Raw genomic sequence first — 21,110 nt, 5'->3', positions numbered from 1 at the left:
AGGCGTGTGCCACCACAGCCCGAAAATATAGTCTTTTTAAAAAGATATTTATTTATTATTATGTATACAGTGTTCTGCTTATATGTACACCTGCAGGCCAGAAGAGGGCATCATATCGCATTATAGATGGTTGTGAGCCACCATGTGTTGCTGGGAATTGAACTCAAGACCTCTGGAAGAACAGACAGTGAGTGTTCTTAACCTCTGAGCCATCTCTCCAGCCCCAAAAATATATTCCTATAATATTGCTGTAGGGGAGCTGGGTGTGGTGGTGTACACCTGTAATCCCAGCACTCAAAGAGGTACAGGCAAGCAGATCTGAGTGAGTTCAAGGCCAGCCTCGTCTACAAAGTTGAGTCCAGGACAACCTTGGTGACACTGAGAAACCCTGTCTCAGAAAAAAAAAAATTGCTGTGGGTCTTTTTCGCTTTGTTTTGGTTTTTGTTGTTGGTTTGGTTTTTCTAAGACAGGGTTTCTCTGTGTAGCTCTGGCTGTCCTAGAACTCTCTTTGTAAACCAGGCTGGCCTCAAACTTACAGAGATCCACTTACCTCTACCTCCTGGGGGATTAAAGTTGTCTACCACCACGACCAACAAAGTAAAAAAAAAAATTTTTTAAAACTCGGGGCTGGAGAGATGGCTCAGCTGTTAAGAGCACATAGTGGCTCACAACCATCTATACCCTCTCATGCCCTCTTCTGGCATGCAGGTGTACGTGCAGATAGACCATTCATGTACATAAAATAAATAAAATCATTAAAAAAAAAACTAACTCTTGGTCAAAGTCATTTCTTGAACATACTCTGATTGAACACCTATTATACGCCAGCTCCATGAGACTAAGCACCAGGCGGTCTTACACGGTTTTCTTGTTTTCTTTTCTTCTCCTTGAGACAGGGTCCTCTACTGTCTGTCTACTACTAGCCGTGGCTGTCCTGAAATTTTTGCAGACCAGGTTGGCCTTGAATTCAGAAATCCACCTGTCTATGCCTCCCTAGTGCTGGGATTCAAGGCTGCGCCGCCCGGCCAGTTTTATTCTGACAGTTGGAATCAAGCTTCCCAACCTTATAGCGTCGTAGCTGAGGCAAACAATCCTTCGTGCTGGTCTGATCCCTGCAATGCGGGGAACTAGCTCTAAACGACCATCGTGACACTGAAACAACCCAAAGACGTCCCTACTGCTAAAGTGGCCCCTAGGGGCATCATCACCCTCAACTGAAAGCACGGAGCCATTTCCGACAGAGTCCGGAGCTAGGATCTACCTGTTCTCCGTCACTAGCAAATGCGGATAATGCAAGTCACGAGATGCGCGGGAACCGGGCCATATTACAGTCCCCGAATGATTCCTCCGCCCTTTGTGGAACTAGGTTCGGACTCCTGGCCCAGAATCCCTTCGCCGGTACGCTCTACCTAAACGAGATTCAGCTCGAGAACGTCAGCTTCGCATCGCAGACCGAGGCCTGGGAGTCGGGAGGCTTGGGAGACAAGTGCACCAACCCTGAGCCGTCCGGAGGCGAAGGGTTAACGTAGCAGGCCGCAAATTCGCCGCCGCGCCGCTAGGGGGCGACGCCCTGCAACCCCTGTGGTCACGTGATAGGGAGGGCGGGACCAATCGCCAGACTGGCCAATAGGAATCGGGAGCGGGGTCCCGGGACTAGAAGAAACGGCGGCCGGGTGGGGGCTACGGGATCATGGGGCTTCTGACCATTCTGAAGAAGATGAAGCAGAAAGAACGAGAGCTGCGGCTGCTCATGCTGTATCCTCCGAGCGCCCGAGCGGTCGCGAGGGTAGCGGGGGGTCCGCCGGGTGGGCGGAGCCGGGCGCGGGGGCGCGGCCGCCGTGGGTACCAGCTGCCGGTGGTGCGTCACGCACGCGGCGCTACCACTGTTTGGCTCCGGGCCGGGGCGGGCCGTACCACTCTGCGGGGTAGGGGGTGGCGTTCAGAAGCCAGCCCGGTGGTCTCAAGGCCGGGCCTGGACAGGGGACTCCATATCACTGGGAGGCGCGACGCGGCGGTGATGACTCGGACGTCACGGTCCCTCCGGCTGCCTCAAGCGTGGGCGCCGCTCCTCCCCGGCGCTGACTCCCTCCCCTTCCTTCCCCGGTGTGTGCCCTGGCGGTTCCCTTAAGGTCGGAATCCCGGGGGCGTGTGGACCGCCTAGGCCCCTGCGGCTACGCGTGGACTCTTGGCCACAGGTCCAACTGTCACTCAGCGCCCCACCCGACCTTCCATTGTATTACCTGGTACCTGCATCACCCACCCACCCACCTTGCGCTGTGCATGGCTGCCTGGAAATCTGCGGTCCACACACTGGCAAGGGGAGAAGAGGGAAATTAATGTGTACTTAGATCTTGGCCACTCTTGTCTGTTTTAGACAATTCTGAGAAAGACAAGCGTTAGATGACTTTATTGAGCACCTGTGTTAGGGAATGCGATAAAACAGGGGCATGAAAACGCCTTCATTGTGGGTATGCTGTAATGGGAAAGAAGGAAAAAGTTATAAGCAAATAAAATGTGTAATGTGGGTAGAGAGATAGTAACTGTTGGACAAAGAGTTGAGGGAGGTAGAGATACCTGAGAAAACTTAAGCAGAGGACCTACAAGTGCAAACGCATGACCAAGTAAAATCGAGGAGTAATGAGTAGCTGGAGGGGGCAAGCCCCGTGGACTGGGACCATTTAGGCAACTGTACTGTGGAAACAACACAGGATGGTGGCTTGGACCACGATGGGAGGATAAATGGCAGCAGTGATGGGAGGGGATGAAGCCAAGTCTGAACTCCTGGAGTCTGGCGAGTTTAAGAAGAACAAGGACCCATTTGCTGAGATAAGAGAGGCAGTTCTAGAAGAGGAAGAAGTTCCTGGGAAGATACCAACCCTGACTGTTTGGGGTAGGTGGCAGCCATCAGCCTAGAATGACTATGGGATGACCCAGCTGGGGAATGGTGAGACCCAGGTGTCTACCGACACTTGTCTACAGGAATCTGGGAGAGGACCAAATAAGAGTGGCAGTGCTGGGGTGGATCATAGATGAGCCACCACCTGTCGGGAAGAGAGCAGTGAGGAGGTCTTTAGAGACCTACCTGGCAAGGTAGACCCGGGAAGCATCAAGACCCACTCTGATGAGAGTAGATTTAAGAAAGCAGGAGGAAGCCGGGCCGTGGTGGCGCCTACTTTTTTTTTTTTTTTTTTTTTTTTTTTGGTTTTTTGAGACAGGTTTGGTGGTGCAGGCCTTTAATCCCAGCACTCGGGAAGCAGAGGCAGGCAGATCACTGTGAGTTCGAGGACAGCCTGGTCTACGAAGCGAGTCCAGGACAGCCCAGGCTACACAGAGAAACCCTGTGTTAAGTAAAGGTTAAGTAAAGATGGCTCAGTGACTAAGAGCACTTGTTGTTCTTACAGAAGACAGGGGTTCAGTGCCCAGTATCCACTTGCTGCCTCACAGTCCTGTGTAACTCCAGTCCTGGAGTCCTGATGTCCTCTTTGTGGTTCAGTGGGCTCTGCCCTCATTTGTTGCACATACATACAGGCAAAACACTCATAACAAATGCAAAGCAAAAACAAAGCAAAACAAAAAAAGAAAGAAAGAAAGAAAACCCGGCTTATCAACACCTTTAATCCCAGCACTTGGGAGACAGAGGCAGGTGAATCTATGGGCTCAAGTCCAGCCTGGTCTACAGAGTGAGTTCCAGGACAGCCAGGGCCATGTAGACCTTGTCTTTAAATACAAAAGTGCAGGAAAGGTCTAACACATTGTTACATGCCTGTAATTATAGCACTCAGGAGACTGAGTCTGGAGAATCTCCAGAAATCTGAGGCCAGTCTGCTCTACATGGAGTACCAGGCCAGATAAAAAAGTCCTGTGTAAAAAAAAATAAAAGCAAAAAGATGGAGGTCTGCGCAGCTGAGTTTAAACACCTGTTCCAGGACGCACAGGGAAGCAGATGATGGGGAGGGAGTGGAGACAGGATGCGGCTGCTGCCCGTGAGGTGGGAGCGGTGGGTGGCACTGGAAGGATGGGGTAGTCAGGGCTGGCTTTGCAAGGCTAAAGGTGGCCTGCAGCCACTGAGATGTACTCTGCTCGCTGCTCTCTTGCAGATGGGCTAAGTGATCAGGAAGAGGTCCTAAACGCAGAACCTATCCCTTCCCTGTCACCCCTCAACTCAGTCATCGGCTGTCCCATTGTGCTGTTGAGCTCACCAGTGGTCTGTTCTCTGCAGCAAGGGCTGGAGAGCATTCCAGGTGCAGGTGGCTATCCCTCTAGATGTCCGCACTCTACTCAGTCCCCCAAAAGACTGGGCCTCAAGACCCCACAGAGGCTTCTCTGGTCCCTAACCTGAAAGCCACCCCCTCCAGGAATGTCCCTCAGTGGTTTCAAGTACCCAGCTTTCTCTTCTGCATTATTTAATCTTTTTTAGGCCTGTTTATGCATGTGAGTACTTTACCTGTATTTATGTATGTGTATGCGCCATGTTGAGTGCCTGGTGCCCACAGAAGTCAGAATTTGGCTGTGAACCATCGTGTGGGAACGGAACCCAAGTCCTCTGTAAGAACAGCATGTGCTCTTTACTGCTGAGCCATCTCTCCAGCCCCATTATTTAATCTTTTGCTAGTGTTTAAGTTTCATAAGGGTGGAGACTTTGTCCACCAACACCTGAGGAGCCTGGTTCATAATAGGTACTCAATATTTGTTCCATAAGTTACTTTGAGTTGGCCAACATGATAAAATTCTATTTTCATACTTCCACATTTATCTTAAGCCAGTTATGGCATGTGCTCAACTCGCTTCAATATACAGTGGGAAAATACTAGTGCCTAAGAAGTGGTAGTGTGGTGCCATGTCCTCCAGCAGAGCGCAGGGACTTCTCCTTAGCCTGTGTGCCCCAGTGGCTTGGACAATGCTGGCAAAACAACCATCCTCAAGAAGTTCAACGGGGAAGATGTGGACACCATCTCCCCGACCCTGGGCTTCAACATCAAGACCCTGGAGCACCGGGGGTGAGTAGGGTCACTGAGGGCCGTTGTGGGGCTGGGGAGGGCAGGGAGGGCAAGGCCAGCCTGACCTTCACCGCCTCTTCCTTCCCAGATTCAAGCTGAACATCTGGGATGTGGGTGGCCAGAAGTCTCTGCGCTCCTATTGGCGGAACTACTTTGAGAGCACGGATGGGCTCATCTGGGTGGTGGACAGTGCTGACCGCCAGCGCATGCAGGACTGCCAGCGCGAGCTGCAGAGTCTGCTAGTGGAGGAGGTGTGCCCCGGGCTTCCACCTGGAGCCAGGACAGATAGCTGCCGCATGTGCCATCTACCGGGACACTTGGGGAGGGAGGGGATCCCTTCGTTCCCTGGGCCCTGGGCTGAGATCTGGACTCGCATCTCTCTGGTTTTACTGATTCACCCTGAGTTTCAGCCCCATCACTGCAGCTGCCGCCTCAGGGCCAGGACAAGGGCAGAGCTCAGGGAGGCCATGAAGCCTGCACAGGGATCTGACTTTGTTGTGCGGCTTCAGGGAGACACACAACCTCCCTGAGGCTCAACTTCACATCCTAACATTATAATTAGGCTGGCTTTGCCATTCCTTGTCTTGACTAAAGGCCCATTTTTATTTTTATTTTTTCTTTGTCTTATTGACACAGGGCACAGGGTTTTACTCTGTATCTCAGGCTGGCCTTAACTAGCTAAGGCTGGCCTTGAACTCCTGATGCACTGCCTCTACTTCCCAAATGTGTATACCACCACACTCCTTCATTATTGTTTATTTTGGCAGGTTTGGATTTTTTGTTTTGTTTTGTTTGTTTTTGGCAATGGGAGGTGGAGTGGGTGTTTGAGATCAAGTTTTCTTATGTAGTCCAGGCCGGCTCCAAATTGTCCACCCCCCCTGCCTTAGCCTCCTGAGTGCTAGAATTACAGTTGGGCACCACTATGCCATGCCAGGAATTACATATCTGAAGCTATAGGTTCTATTTGGAACTGCCACTTCTCGATTAATGTGCTCTGTCCATCCCAGGACTTGAATTTTGTTGCCACATTTCACTTGGTTGAGGGTCAGGGCACGTTTGAGAGAGTACGAGGGCATTGCTACTGACTGTGCAGGACTGTCAGGCTCACAGAGACACATGCCACTGGTATGACTATAGCCCCTCCTGGAGTATTGGACAGGTCTAGAGAGGTCACTGTTGCCGGAGGCTGGGCCTAGGCCCAGAAGTTACATTTCTCTTTGCACAAGGAGAGGTTCCACAGCACACCAGGGAGTTAAGTAGAGAAAGCGGTCAGGAGGGCAGTCTACTGGAAGTACAAGTTAAAGACTCTGAGGACTTGGAGGAGGGGCAAGTGGTTGTGTTCCAGTGTCCCCAAGGCAGCCCCAGCATGCTTATGCTTCCTGTGCCTGGCCAGAGCTACAGGAGGCAGGAGATTTTTGTGGGCCACACCCTTCTCTGGTTGCAGAAGAGGAGACTGAGACATGGAGGGGAGAGATGCCTCAGCTCTGTCCACTTTGCCCACCCCACCTGGACCTCCCCACATCCTGGAGCTCTGTTCCTGACCTACCTGCTGACCACTGACTATGGCTGTAAAGGAGGGGTCAAGCTATACTCTAAGCCTCCCCACCCCCAACCCGTCTTCTCTTTCCCCAGCGCCTGGCTGGAGCAACCCTCCTCATCTTTGCCAACAAGCAGGACCTGCCTGGAGCACTGTCCTCTAATGCTATTCAGGAGGTGAGTCAGGCCCTGGTGCAGGCTCGCTGAGTAAAGCTGAAGGGTCTTTAGAACTTTACATTTTTTAACTTTACCTATTTTGGGCTTTTTGAAACTGGGTTTCAGCAACCCTAGCAGGCTGCAGACCTAGGAAGCTGAGGACGACTCTGAACTGCTCGTCCTCCTCCCTCCGCCTCCAGGGCACTTGGGATTACCCGTGTGTGCCGCCCTGTCCAGTGTCTGCAGTGCTGGAGGCTGTTCCCATGTCCTCCTCCCTCCGCCTCCAGGGCACTTGGGATTACCCGTGTGCCGCCCTGTCCAGTGTCTGCAGTGCTGGAGGCTGTTCCCATGTCCTCCTCCCTCCGCCTCCAGGGCACTTGGGATTACCTGTGTGCCGCCCTGTCCAGTGTCTGCAGTGCTGGAGGCTGTTCCCATGTCCTCCTCCCTCCGCCTCCAGGGCACTTGGGATTACCCGTGTGCCGCCCTGTCCAGTGTCTGCAGTGCTGGAGGCTGTTCCCATAGCCTTGCGCATCTAGGCAAACACCTACTAACTGAGCTACATCCCCAGGCCCAGGCCTATTTTTTTTTTTTTTTTCTCATTTATCTATAAGACAGGATTTCTGCAGCCTAAGCTGGCCTAGAACACATTATGTAGCCCAGGCTGGCCTCAAACTCATTAGCAGTCCTCCTGCCTGGAGCTTCAAGCATGCACCTCCATGCCTGGCTAACAATTGGTATTAAAAGCAATTATTAGCTCCTGCTGTGTGGCAAGTCCTAGGCCGGGCACCGGGAATGTGACGGTTAATAAGGTAGAGTAGCCCAGTCTGGGCCTAAGTAGGTGATTTCACAGGATTCTAGCCGCCAGACCACAGCGAGTGCTTCCATTGCAGTGTTCTCTGTGTGGACTTGTGAGAGAGAGACTGTCACCTTACAGAGGGTGCAGCAGACACAGGTTAAGTAACCTGTCCAGTGTCACATAGTAGGTAAACAAGCCAGGATCGTGGTCATGCTGACCCAGCCCTAGAGCCACAGTGCAATTCTTTAACTGTGATTCCAGCTGGCTTCATGTCACCCCTCCTGCCCCTCACCCCCATGTACTGTATTATAGGTGTGCTCCACCACACCTGGCTTTAGAGTCTTGCTGTCACCTTTGAACTAGCTGTGTGATAGGAAGGTTGCAGTTGGATTCCCTCTTTGGCTAAATGGACCACATCATCCCTGGATCAGAAGGCCTTAGCAAGACAAAATAATTTCTCTAGCCGCTGCACGACACCTGGCTCCTAGTACACACTCAGCCACCCAAGCTGGCTTTATGTCCCTGAGAGTGGCACTGGTGTGTAGCTAGAGTCACCCCCTGGGTGACAGGAAGGACAGGCTGAGACCTGCTGGTTCCACCAGTCCTTTATGTCCCCAGGCCCTGGAGCTGGCCTCCATCCGCAGCCACCACTGGCGCATCCAGGGCTGCAGTGCCGTCACCGGGGAGGACCTGCTGCCTGGCATCGACTGGCTCCTCGATGACATTTCCAGTCGTATCTTTACTGCTGACTGAGCTTCTTCAGTGTCCTCCAGCTCACTGTCCAGCCCCTGTTCTCATCAGACACCAGCCGGGAGGGACCAGCACCAGCCGGCCAGACTAACACTCCCACCCCCACCCTGACCTGCTGCTGCTACTGTTGCCCACTGCTGCTCCCCCCAGGCGAGGGCTGTCACCCTGGCTCCCAAAGTGGCCTGCAGCTGTCATGCCAAAAGGAAAGGCTGGGCTGGGAGGGACTATGTGCTGCTACCAGGGTCCTGGGTGTCGCCTCTGTCCAGCAGTAAGAATAAAGTACTCCTTGCCCAGTTCCTGGCTGAGCCACTTGTGAGTCATTGACTGTAGCACTCACCTGGGATGCAGAGTCCAGAGGGGACAGATCAGAGCGGAGGACTAACTACAGTTCTGTCTCTTTGTTGTTTTTTGTGTGTATTTTCAGTGCTGGGGATTGAACCCAGGACCTTGTACATGCTAAGCAAGTGTTCTACCAGGGAGCCCCAGCCCAGCCTCAGTGTCTAACTGCAGTTTTGTCAAAGAAATGTATAGAGCCCATGGAAGCTCAGGACTGTGCTAGCGGCTTCCATCTACAGGAGATCAAGCCGGCTACCCAGAGGAGGTGACAGTAAAACAGGGACTCAAGGAGAGAAAAGTTTCTGAGAAGGTGCTGCTGGTTCCTGTAGGAACACCTGCCTTCATCAATATGAATTAACAAAAACCCCAGACTTCTCCCAGTCCTGCCTCCCCTTGTTTGTTTGTTTTTTTTTTTTTTCTTTTCTTTTCTTTTTTTTTTCTCTCTGCCCCGCCCCCAAGACACGGTTTCTCTATGTACCTTGGCTGTCTTAGACTTGCTTTGTAGACCAGGCTGGCCTTGAACTCACAAGATCTGCCTGCCTCTGCTTCCCAAGTGCTGGGATTAAAAGCATGTGACACCACTGCCCAGCTTGATTTTGGTTTTCCAAGACAGGATTTCTCTGTGTAGCCTTGGCTGTCTTAGACTCGCACTGTGGACCAGGCTGGCCTTGAACTCACAGACATCCACCTCCTCTGCCTCCCGAGTGCTGGCCAGCTTGGTCTACAAAACAAGTCCAAGATAGCCAAGGCTACACACAGAGAAATCCTGTCTTGAAAAAACCAAAATAAGCCAGGTGGTGGTGGCGCACACCTTTAATCCCAGCACTCAGGAGGCAGAGGCAGGTGGATCGCTGTGAGTTCGAGGCCAGCCTGGTCTACATGGTCCAGGACAGCCAAGGCTACACAGAGAAAACCTGTCTCGAAAACCCAAAAGAAAAGAAAAAAAAAAAAAAAAAGATAAAACTAGATACAAAGCAACAGCCTTATTTGGATCAGCTGTTTTAGCTTAGTGTCATACTGTCCTTAGGGCAACTTCTGAAAACCTCATCAACTCATGTCAAAAACCCTAGAAGAGGCTTAAGTTTATAGAAGATGGCACTAAGCCCTCATCTTCCAAGATGGCTTGTTATTTAAAACAACAACAACAACAACAAACCCTCTGCTAGCCAGGTGGTGGTGTTGCATGCCTTTAATCCTACCACTTGGGAGGCAGAGGCAGGTGAATCTCCGAGTTCGAGGCCAGCCTGATTTACAGAGTGAGTTCCATGTCAGCCAAGGCTACACAGAGAAACCCTGTCTCCAAAAACCAAGCCAAACCAAAACAAGATAAACCAACAACAACCACTTTGCCCCCAACCCCTGCACTGTGTGTGTAGAGAGGTAAGATCTCCAGTCATCAGCTCTATCAGGTGGCGGCGGCAGCTGCACTTTCCTTCACTACCTGAGATCCGCTCTCAGTCCCATCATGAATCCAGGCCCCGGAGACACCCATAGCTCTGCTGCACACTTGCTAATGCTGACAGAACTGCCTGACCCACCTGGGCTTCTGTCTATCTGGCGAAAAATAATGTCAACCCCCGCTAAGATAGGAACAAGCTGGTGTCAGAGGCATCCTGAGCTTCAGGTAAGTGTCAGCTAGAATTGTGATTTGAAACAATGGGAGCTTAAGCGTTCAGGCATCGGTACAATGGAGTCGCTCCAGCGCCAGTGCTCCTGAGCCTTGAGCAAGCGGGGAGAAGTGAATTAAGCACAAAGACCGGAAAACAGCAAGGTTATGGTCATCACAGGACTGCGGAGAGAGCAAGTGCTGAGGTGCAGCGCTCACTTCATGCCAATGGGCAGAAAACATAGGCCATAGAGCAGCTGCCACCTTCCCCTGTTGCTTCTGCTGGCATCTGGTAGACCTGGAGATCTGTGCCAAGCAGGAACTACACTGCTCTAGACAAAGAGCTTAGCAAGGACAGAGAGAAAGAGACTGACCCAGGAAGCTAGGCATAGTGTAACCCCAGCACGTGAGAGTGGTGGCAAGAGGACGTGGAGTTCAAAAACACCCTCAACTACATAGAGGTTAAGAGCATTGTCTGTTCTTCCAAAGGTCCTGAGTTCAATTCCTACAACCAACCACACGGCGGCTCACAACCATATAATGAGATCTGGTGCCCTCTTCTGGTGAGCGGGCACACATGCAGACAAAATATTGTAGAAGTAATAAGTAAATTTTAAAAAGAAAGAAATTTAAAGCTAGCCTCGATAGTAAGTCTGAGGCCAACCTGGGCTACGTGAGACCATTTCAATGTCTCACCTCCCCAAATTTTAAGGGGAATTCAAACAGCTGGGGTTTTTGTTTGTTGGTTTGGTTTTTCGAGACAGGGTTTCTCTGTGTAGTCTTGGCTGTCCTGGACTCGCTTTGTAGACCAGGCTGGCCTCGAACTCACAGTGATTCGCCTGCCTCTGCGTCCTGAGTGCTGGGATTAAAGGCATGCGCCATTACATCTGCCCGGCTGAATTCAAACAGCTGTAAAGCGTTGTGACTTCGGAGCGTCTGTCACTCTCCAGCTTTTTCAGCATCAGAAAATGTCAGTCACCCAGCCAAGTCGGCACAGGGATGCAGGGAATTTAACTTGACTCCGTCTGGCACATTTTTAACTCAATGAAACTTGCAAGGGTTCGGCCCTATGCCAAACACCTGGAGTTCCAGATACTCAGGAGGTTGAGGCAGGAGGATATTTTAAGTCCAGAAGCTCGAATGGGCAACACAGCGGAGACCATAGTTCAAAATAATTCATAACATAAATAATAGGCTGGATGGATGTAAAGAAGAGAGGGAGAAGTTCCGGAGGTCTATAAGGAGTGTTTACGTTGGGGTGAGGCGGGATCAATCACACCTACAGCGCCAGCTGGTTAAAGCTCCCCCAAACAACCAATCCTTACTCTCTACCTAGATCACCGCTTTACCAAGGACCTAGGACTTGTCAGACACTCCCTTAGCCACGCCCCTAGGCCAAGAACAGCTGTGTCACTTGCGACCAGGTCCCTGGGCCTGAAGAAGGGCGCCGGCCGGATCCTGGCGGTGGCAGCAGGCGGAGCACGGAGAGCCGGGCGACGTGCAGGAGGAGGAGCCTGCCGCCAGCTCCGCTGTTATGTCGCGACAGGCAAAGGATGACTTCCTGAGGCACTACACAGTCTCAGACCCCAGGACCCACCCCAAGGGTTACACAGAGTACAAAGTAACCGCTCAGGTGAGGTGGGACCCAGCGCGAGGCCTTCACCCTTTTAAGAAACCCCGGACCAATGTTGTACCTTAAAGGCAAAGGGCTGAGGGAGGTCGCGGTTTGGCCTAGATAAGTGAATTTCCCCTTTAAGAGGAGCCTGAGGCGGAAGCCTTAAGGCGGGGCTAAGGGTCTTTTTTAAAGCCGGTGGACCACTACTCCGCGCCGGGTCAGGTGCCTGTGGCCTGTTGATGGTGGTAGCTACATGCAGCCCGCGAGTTTCTCAAAGCAAAAAAGACTCCGGATTAACCCAAATAGTCCTACTCTAATCGCTTGGAGTAACTTTTGGTAATTAGCTCTGCTTGATACGTCAAAAAAAAAAAAAAAATCTACCTTTTTTTTTCCCCCTTTTTTTGAGACAGGGTCTGTCTATTTAGCTCCTAGCAGTCGTGGAATTCACTCTATAGACCAGGCTGGCCTTGAAGTCACAGAGATACCTGCTTCTGCCTCCCAAGTGCTGGGATTAGAGGCATGCGCCGCCATGCCCGACTATAAAAAGATTTGTTTTGCCCCCCCCCATAAAAACATCTTTTAAAGAGTTTATTTTTTCTTTAAAAATTATATTTGTGTGGTTTAAAAAACTCAAGCAATTCAAAAGAACTCAGGTGTCCCATCTTCAGAGCAGTCTAAGGAAGTCAATAAAAGCTCAAGTTGGTGTTTGTAACAATAAAACTTTAAATGTGCACGTAGGGAGAGACATGGGGAAAACTGAAAATAAATCAGCAGAAAAGAATGCTTTTAGAATTTTACCCAAGGGCTCATAACTGTAGAGGCTTTCAGTGGGAAAAACTTGGCTGCTGCCCGAACACTGACTATACGTTTCTTTTTTGGGGGTGGTGTGTGTGTGTGTGTGTTTGTGTGGTTTCAAGACAGGGTTTCTTTGTGTAGCCTTGGCTGACCTGGAACTCAGTCTATATGTATAGCCCAGCACTCACCTTCAATCCCAGCACTTGGGAGGCAGAGGCAGGTGGATCACTGCAAGTTCAAGGCCCGCCTGGTCTACAAAGCAAGTTGAGGACAAGTCTAGGACAGCCAAGGCTACACAGAGAAACCCTGTCTCGAAACAGACGCCCCCCCCAAAAAAAAAGAAAGAAAGAAATCCAAGTCAGAATCCTACACGTCTCAAGAGTGTGCTTATGCCCAGTAACTTGCTTTTTCCCGAGCCAAAAACAACAGAATAATTGTCTTGAGGAAGATGGCTAGAGGGTAGGAAGGATGAACCAGCAGTTATAGCTCTTTCTTCTATGTCTTCCTGTTAGCTTTTTAGACCTAGTCACATGCCTTACACATGCGTTTTTCCCCCCTTCAGTGCTAGGGTTGGACTCAGGTCCTTCCACATGCTAGACATGAAGTGCAGCGCAGACCTCTCTCACTCGTTATGTAGCTGAGGGTGATCGTGAACTAATGCCTCCTCCCCTTGAGCGCGGGGACCACGTGTGCCAGAGCACCCAACTGGGTGATCCATGTCTTTATTTTAAAGATTTATTTACTTAAAACCCCTCCTCCCTGACCCAGACAGCCTTGGCTGTCCTGGAACTCAACTCTGTAGACCAGGCTAGTCTCGAGCTCACAGAGATCCTCCTGCCTCAGACTCCTGAGAGCTGGGATCAAAGGCAACGTGCACCAACTACACCTGGCTTGCTTACTTACATTTTGTTTAATGTTTTAGTTTTATGTCTATCTGCGCTATGTATGCAGTGCTCAGTGAGACCAGAAGAGGGTGCTAGATCACTGTGGGTTGGAATCGCAGGCCATTGTATGCTCCCCTGTTGGTGCTGTCAATAGAACTTTGGTTCTTTTTTTTTTTTTCTTCTTCTTTTTTTTTTTTTTTTTTTTTTTTGTTTGTTTGTTTTGGTTTTGGTTTTTTGAGACAGGGTTTCTCTGTGTAGCCTTGGCCATCCTGGACTCACTTTGTAGACTAGGCTGGCCTCGAACTCACAGCGATCCGCCTGCCTCTGCCTCCCGAGTGCTGGGATTAAAGGCGTGCGCCACCACGCCCGGCCAGAACTTTGGTTCTTTAGAAAAATAGCCAGTGCTTTTAACATCTGAGCATTCTATCTAGGTCCGGATTTATTTTGTTTCTTTGTTTTTGAGACAGGGTTTCTCTGTATAGCTCTGGCTGTCCTAGAACTCACTCTGTAGACCAGGCTGACCTCAAACTCATAGAGATCCCCCTGCCTCTGCCTCCCAAACGATAGGATTAGAGGAGCATGCACCGCCACCACCTGACCAGATTTATTTACTTTTACATATACAAGTGTTTTGCCTGCATGTATACATGTATGTCAAATGCATGCCTGGTAGCCTCAAAAGTCATAAAAGGTATTGAGTCTATTGGGATTGGAGTTAGAAACTATTTCCATCTGCCCTCTGTGTGCTAGGAACCAAACCCAGGTCCTCTGCTGTAGCAGCAAGTGCTTTTAACTGCTGAATCATCTATCCTGCCCCCTTATTTTTGATTTGTGTGTTTGTGTGGGTGTATAGTACAACTGTGCTTGGATACCTGTGCATCAGATCTGATCCCCTGGAGCTGGAGTTACAAAAGATTGTGAGCCACACAATGTGGGTACTTTCTGGGCACTGAACTCCGGTCCTTTTAAGAACAGGACACACTCTTAACTACTGAGCCATCTCTCTAGGCCCTGTTCTTAGCTTTTAAATAGGCATCTTAATCATGTCTGATTTGCTGAGGTCTAGAAAAAAAGAAAGGATGTTTTGACAACTACTAATGATTCTAAACTGTACAACCTCACTGTAAAACTTCTAGAAACATAACAGTGAAAGATCTGTCTTAGGCCAGTTTCGCTCTTCCAGAGTGCCCAACCCATGTCGGCTGCTTCTTGTCTTCATGGGATTGTGACCTCAGGGCTCCTCTTAAGGGGGAACTGAATCCTGGGAGAGACTCACTTCTTTTGTTTTAATGATTTATTTTTATTTTATGTGTATTGGTGTTTTGCCTGCTGCATGTCTGAGTGAGGGTGTTGGAGTCCCTGGAACCAGAGTTGCAGACAGTTGTGAGCTGCCATGTGGGTGCTGGGAATTGAACCTGGGTCCCCTGAGTCATCTCCCAGACTTTCTTTAGAGAAGCAGAGGTTTTTGCTTTCTGAATACCAGGACTCGGCCGTAGGAAGGAATTGGGAGAAAAGTTAAGTTGGAAGCCAGGCCTGGTGGCACATGTCATTACTCCCAAGTTCTCAAGAGGCAGAAGCAGGCAGATCTCTGTGAGTTTGAACCCAAACTACTCTACACAGCAAGTTCTAGGCCAGCCAGGCTGCATAGGGAAACCTTGCCATCCCTCAAAAAAAGAAAAGTCCAACTTTTAAAAAGTAATAAAATTGAGCATGAGGCTACCTAGACAGATAGTCAGTACCCTCACTTTTACCAGATGAAGACACAGGTGCACAACAGAAATGTTTCTCAAGGAGCTGAGGATGTAACTCCATGGAAGAGTGCTAACCCAGGTTGCAAGAAGTCCTGAGTTCAATCCTTAGTACCAAAAATAAATACCAAGATAGGGGCTGGAGAGATGGCTCAGTGGATAAGAGCGCCGCCTGCTTTTCCACAGGTCCTGAGTTCAATTCCCAGCAACCACATGGTGGTTCACAACCATGTGTAATGTGATCTGATGCCCTCTTCTGGCCTACAGGTGTACACACAGGCAGAACACTGTATACATAATAATAAATAAATTAAAAATAAATAAATAAATACCAAGATAGCTGAGCCTAGTGAGACATGGAGGCAGAGGTAGGCAGAGCTCTGTGAGTTCAAGGCCAGCCTGGTTTACAGAGCGAGTCCAGGACAACCAGGGCTACACAGAGGGACCCTGTCTTGAAAAAACAAAAAGAAAGAAACCCTGTGTCCAGAAACCCAAAAGAAAACTTGCTCAAAGCTTTAAAACCAGGACCCTTTTATTCCAGCAGGCACTTTGCTTTGAGAGATACTAGAAGGCCCTTGAGGCTTCCTCAGCTTTTGAGGAGTAATGCAGTGTTGCCTGTCAGACTCTGGTCTCACCTGGCTTTTGCCTTTCCTTTCTCAGTTCATCTCAAAGAAGGACCCAGAGGATATCAAAGAGGTAAGGATCCTGGGAAAGAGGGACTGTTCCCATATACATATCCAGCATTATAAGGGAATAGCCGGTAACTTCAAGGACCTGCCTCCTTCCCTGGCCTGTGCAGGAGAGGGTGTGTGCAGTAGACCCTCTCAGCCCCTAGGACATACAGAACATGGGAAGGCTCGCTCCCCATCCCCCACCCCACCCCACCCCCATCCTGGCCCAGGTCAAGTCTCACACGCCTTGCCTCATAGGTAGTAGTCTGGAAGAGATACAGTGACTTCCGTAAGCTCCATGGGGACTTGGCCTACACTCACCGCAACCTCTTCCGCCGCCTAGAGGAGTTTCCAGCTTTCCCTCGTGCCCAGGTGTTTGGTGAGTTTATATGGGAACCACTGGCCTCAGTATGCAGGTGGACTTAGGTAAAGGGGACCTGGACTGGTGGGGGCTGGTGAGCCTCACCCTGAAAAAAGACACTTTAGAGAAACTGGATGGGCCTTCTAAGATGCTCCCATTGAAATATGGGGAAACTAGCCGGGCGTGGTGGCGCACGCCTTTAATCCCAGCACTCGGGAGGCAGAGGCAGGCGGATCGCTGTGAGTTCGAGGCCAGCCTGGTCTACAAAGTGAGTCCAGGATGGCCAAGGCTACACAGAGAAACCCTGTCTCAAAAAAAAACAAAAAAAAAAACAAAAAAAAAAACAAAGAAATATGGGGAAACTGAGGCTCAGCACAACCTACCCCTTGTTGTGCGTTGGGCCGTTAACATTCCCTTCAGGATGAGGCTCAGCAAGGTGGAGGGCCTTTGTCTGAGCCTTAGTCTGTTTTCTGCTGCAGTAACATAACACAATATCACAGCTGGATGCATTAGTTCTTATAGAAGAGAGGCTTATTTTAACATAGGGCTCTGGTCTAAGGTTCAGAGGCCATATCTGCTGATGGCTCTGTTGCTGGCAGAGCCCCAGGGTGGCAGGGAGCATCATATGGAGCATCACTCATGTTAGGGAGGACATGAGTGACAGACTAAGCCAGTTTTTTGTTTATTTGTTTTGTTTTTCGAGACAGGGTTTCTCTGTGTTATCTTGGCTGTCCTAGACTTGCTTTGTAGACCAGGCTGGCCTCGAACTCACAGTGATCCGCCTGCCTCTGCCTCCTGAATGCTGGGATTAAAGGTGTGCACCACCTTGCCTGGCTGTTTTTTTGTATTGTTTATTATTTATACAGAATTCTGCCCTCATGTATGCCTGCACACCAGAAGATGGCATCAGATCGCATTATAGATGGTTGTGAGCCACCATATGGTTGTCAGGAATTGAACTCAGGGCCTTTGGAAGAGCAGCCAGTGCTCTTAACCTCTGAGCCATCTTTCCAGCCCAACTAAGCTAGTTTGTATAGCAGAGAACCCAGGAGTCCATTAACCCATTAATTACAGGAGTTCCCAGAGGTATATGAATATTCCTTTGCAATGAGGTGGAGAGTTGTTGGCAGGTCATGCCAGGCCAATGAGACCATCGTGGAGAGTAGGGTGGGGTATAAGCTGTGCCCCTTGCACAACTAAGGTAGAGTTAGATTACATAGCATGTGGTTTTGTGGTTTGTTGTTGTTGTTTTCTGCTTTTTGAGACAAGGTCTCAAATGTAGCCCAGGATAGCCTTGAGCCTCTAATGATCCTCGCATCCCAGCCTCCCAGGTATGGAATAACAGGTGTGTGCTCCACTGTACCCAGGAGGAAAACAGCCCCTTGTCTGTGACCTTGGGAAAGTCACCTCCCTTTTCTGAGCTCTACTTTCCTCCTAATTGTATCCAAGCCTCTTAAAATGGCCTTTCTTGTCAGACATGGTAACACACGTCTGTAATCCCAGCACATAGAAGGCAGAGGCAGGTGGATGGACCTCTGTGAGTTTGAGGTATACATAGCAAGTTCCAGGTCAGTCAGAGTTATATAATGAGACATGGTCTAGGAAGGGAGGGAGGGACAGAGGGAGGGAGGAAGAAAGTTTTTGGCTTCCCCATCTGTGGTATGATACCCTTGAGACCAGGGCGCTTGTTTCTCTCCCTGACCTGAAGCCAGGAGGAAGCAGGTACCATAACACATCTGGAGGAAGAATGAGGTGAACCGGGCGGGTGATGCTTCAGGAGGAGCCAGGGAAGGTTAATGGGAGGATGGACGGGGAGGCCAGCCGGCTGCTCAGGGACCGGAAGCCCCTGTTATCACCACTCTTCTCCTGCCCCGGGGTCTGCAGGTCGGTTTGAAGCCTCCGTGATTGAGGAACGGCGCAAGGGTGCGGAGGACTTGCTGCGTTTCACCGTCCCCATCCCTGCACTCAACAACAGCCCCCAGCTCAGGGAGTTTTTCCGGGTAAGTCCACCTGCCCACCCCACCTCCCTAGCTCCTCTACAGCTCCCTACCAGCTACATTCCTAACTGCCCTTTGTCGCTTGCAGGGTGGGGAGGTGACCCGGCCCTCTGATGTGTCCAGGGACCTGCGAATCCTGCCACCCCCTCTCATCCCCACACCACCGCCTGATGAGGCCCGGCTACTCCAGCTGCTGCCTGCGGAAAGGAGAGGCCAGGAGGAGTTGGAGGTGCCAGGTATGTCAGGGTCAGGGAAGGGAGTGAGTCCTCCCCAGAAGTGTTAGGGAAAAGGGTAGGGGTGAGGGGTGGGCAGTTCTAGTGCCCACCTACGGACAGCCTCTAAGCAGGTCATTTTTCTTTTCTGGGCTTCAGTTTGCTCAGCTGTCAAATAGGCCCGAACCTAATAGTGGCCTTGTGTATACCCATGGTTGCTGCAAGGATTAATCAAGATGTAGATTCTGTTTTGAAAGCTGAGAAAGAATAATTGCAGGCATCAGTGTCCCCTGGTCTCTCCTCAGTGGATCCCTTACCATCAAGCCCCGCCCAGGAGGCCTTGGATCTTCTCTTCAACTGTGACAGCACCTCCGAGGACGCTTCCAGCTCCCCAGCTCGAGGGCCCCTCTCTGAGGCTGAACTTGCCCTTTTCGACCCTTACTCCAAAGAGGGTAAGGAGCAAGGATGGCGTGTGAGGAACCAAGGGGCAGGAAGGGAGAACATGGCCTCTATGAGAACCTTTGAGCAGCTAGCTGTGGAGGAAGGCGCTGAGCCCTCCTCCCCGCGCACACTCGGAGTAGCACAGCATCATAAGGGCCATGTGCTCAAGGGCCTGTGGTGGTGGCACACATCCAGAATCCTAGCACTTGAGAGGCGGAAGCAGAGGCAGGAGGATTTCTATGAGTGTGAAGCTGGCATGATCTACATAACAGCCTAGGTCAGTGAGGGTTACATAGTCTCAAAAACAAAACAAAGGCGTGGTGGTGCACGCCTTTAATCCCAGCACTCAGGAGGCAAAGGCAGGCGATCACTGTGAGTTCAAGGCCAGCCTGGTCTACACAGAGAAACCCTGTCTCAAAAAACCAAAAAAAAAAAAAAAACAAAACAAAGCAGGCCAGGCATGGTGGTGCATGCCTTTAATCCCAGCACTCGGGAGGCAGAGGCGAGTGGATCACTGTGAGTTCGAGGCCAGCCTGATCTACAAAGCAAGTCCACAACAGCCAAGGCTACACAGAGAGACCCTGTCTCGAAGAAGAGAGAGAAAGAGAGAGAGATCACAGTTGCTCTACTCAAGTGACTTCTGTTCCCCTCCTATGGGCTGAAAAACAAAATAAGCCTGGAATGGGCAACAGGCCCTGGGGAAGGAAAGGGCCAGCCTGGCCTGAATCCTTCCTGTTTTATTGCAGAAAGTGCAGGCCCCAGCCCCACTCACACAGGCGAGCTGGCAGCCATGGAGGTGCAGTCTAACAGGCTGGACCAGGAACCCTGGGAGCCAGGAGGACGGGAGGAAGAGGAGGCTGTGGACGGAGAACCTGCCCCAGCTTACCTCGGCCGGGCCACAGAGCTCATCACTCAAGCCCTGCGGAATGAAAAGGCTGGCGCCTATGCTGCTGCCCTCCAGGGCTACCGGGATGGGGTACACATCTTGCTTCAAGGAGTCTCGGGTGAGCAGGGCAGTAAGGAGGAAGGGAACGGGAAACGTTAAGCAGCTGTGGAGATGGTACCATGGGCAAGGTGCTTGCCGTGCAAGCCAGCATGAGGAACTGAGTTAGAAAGCCCAGAACCATACAAAGTGGCGTGCATCAGCACACCCAGGAAATGAGGTGTTCCTGTGGCGAGATGGGAGGCAGATACAGGAGACTCCCCAGAAACCCCAGGGCTGGTGAGCCTGGCATATGCAGGCAGAGAACAGAGAGACCCCATCCCAGACATGGTGAATGGGGGGGACCTACAGCTAAAGTTACCACATCTTCACATACTCACTCTCACACAAATTTTAAAAAAAGTTATTTTTAAAGATTTACTCATTTATTTAAAAAAAAATATTTACTCATTTATTATGTATACAGTGTTCTGCCTACATGTACGCCTACATGACAGAAGAAGGCGCCAGATCTCATTATAGAGGGTTGCTGGGAATTGAACTCAGGACCTCTGGAAGACCGACCACTGTGTTTAGCCTCTGAGCCATCTCTCCAGCCCCATACAAAATATTTTAAAGAAAAAATAAGGACCATGAGCTTTTGTTTCTCACAGGTCAACTGGAGACATTGGGTGAAATTTTTCCTTAAAAATTTAAATAGCCTTCTAAAATGGGGCAAAGACACCCCAGAGCCCAGGACACAACAAAATGCACATTATGACCAGGGGTTCTGAAGGTAGTTATGCCATCTGCTTTGTACAGGTGACCCATCCCCTGCCCGCCGGGAAGGCGTGAAAAAGAAGGCAGCTGAGTACCTGAAACGGGCAGAGATGCTTCGAGAGTACCTGCCCTGAGGCGGTGGACCCTTCCTGGGCCGTCAGCTCCAGCACTGCCAGCCCCTCCACGCCTCTCGGGACCTGGCCTTGTTTCCCGCTCCTTAACCCCAGAGGCCGTATCTGTATTAACTGGATCAAGTATGAGAAAAGCAAAGACTTCTCAGCTCCGACCTGCCTGCTGCCTCCTTGGAATCAGACTTGAACTTCTGGTCCTGCCTGTCTGTTTTATGTGAGTGGATTCTATCAATTCACCCATTAGAGCCAGGGTCTATAGCCAGACTTGGCCCACTGCCTTTTTTGTAAGGTCCTCTCTCCAGCTATAACTGTTTTTTCTTTTTCCTTTTATTTTTTTTAAATTTGTTTGTTAATGGTTGGAAGAAAAAGAATTCTT

At 50.5% G+C, this 21,110-nt stretch overlaps 2 protein-coding genes across 2 annotated transcripts; both read left to right on the top strand.

Annotated features, from left to right (window-relative positions):
* The first annotated feature begins 1,461 nt into the window (after positions 1 to 1,461).
* Positions 1,462 to 8,531, top strand: Arl2 (ADP ribosylation factor like GTPase 2). The gene is made up of 5 exons (XM_051145956.1): positions 1,462 to 1,755; positions 4,887 to 4,997; positions 5,086 to 5,248; positions 6,630 to 6,710; positions 8,104 to 8,531. The coding sequence occupies exons 1-5, from the start codon at positions 1,691 to 1,693 to the stop codon at positions 8,236 to 8,238; spliced, it is 555 nt and encodes a 184-aa protein (XP_051001913.1). The 5' UTR covers positions 1,462 to 1,690; the 3' UTR covers positions 8,239 to 8,531.
* Positions 8,532 to 11,595: 3,064 nt separating this feature from the next.
* Positions 11,596 to 21,057, top strand: Snx15 (sorting nexin 15). Its single transcript, XM_051145955.1, has 8 exons — positions 11,596 to 11,810; positions 15,880 to 15,915; positions 16,149 to 16,269; positions 18,136 to 18,251; positions 18,337 to 18,484; positions 18,766 to 18,912; positions 19,648 to 19,905; positions 20,646 to 21,057. The coding sequence occupies exons 1-8, from the start codon at positions 11,712 to 11,714 to the stop codon at positions 20,735 to 20,737; spliced, it is 1,017 nt and encodes a 338-aa protein (XP_051001912.1). The 5' UTR covers positions 11,596 to 11,711; the 3' UTR covers positions 20,738 to 21,057.
* The last annotated feature ends 53 nt before the right edge of the window (positions 21,058 to 21,110 follow it).

This window comes from Acomys russatus, chromosome 5 (assembly GCF_903995435.1).
Source record: "Acomys russatus chromosome 5, mAcoRus1.1, whole genome shotgun sequence".
In the NCBI taxonomy this organism is placed as follows: domain Eukaryota; kingdom Metazoa; phylum Chordata; class Mammalia; order Rodentia; family Muridae; genus Acomys; species Acomys russatus.
Note: the sequence above shows the minus strand (reverse complement) of the source record. Positions and strands in the feature narration are given on the sequence as shown.

Excerpts from the sequence above, each read along its gene's own strand:
- Arl2 (XM_051145956.1), top strand. The coding sequence starts at position 1,691 with ATGGGGCTTCTGACCATTCTGAAGAAGATGAAGCAGAAAGAACGAGAG. Across the intron at positions 5,249-6,629 it reads AGAGTCTGCTAGTGGAGGAG|CGCCTGGCTGGAGCAACCCT; the intron begins GTGTGCCCCGGG and ends CTCTTTCCCCAG. Across the intron at positions 6,711-8,103 it reads CCTCTAATGCTATTCAGGAG|GCCCTGGAGCTGGCCTCCAT; the intron begins GTGAGTCAGGCC and ends TTATGTCCCCAG.
- Snx15 (XM_051145955.1), top strand. The coding sequence starts at position 11,712 with ATGTCGCGACAGGCAAAGGATGACTTCCTGAGGCACTACACAGTCTCA. Across the intron at positions 15,916-16,148 it reads ACCCAGAGGATATCAAAGAG|GTAGTAGTCTGGAAGAGATA; the intron begins GTAAGGATCCTG and ends CTTGCCTCATAG. Across the intron at positions 19,906-20,645 it reads CTTGCTTCAAGGAGTCTCGG|GTGACCCATCCCCTGCCCGC; the intron begins GTGAGCAGGGCA and ends TGCTTTGTACAG.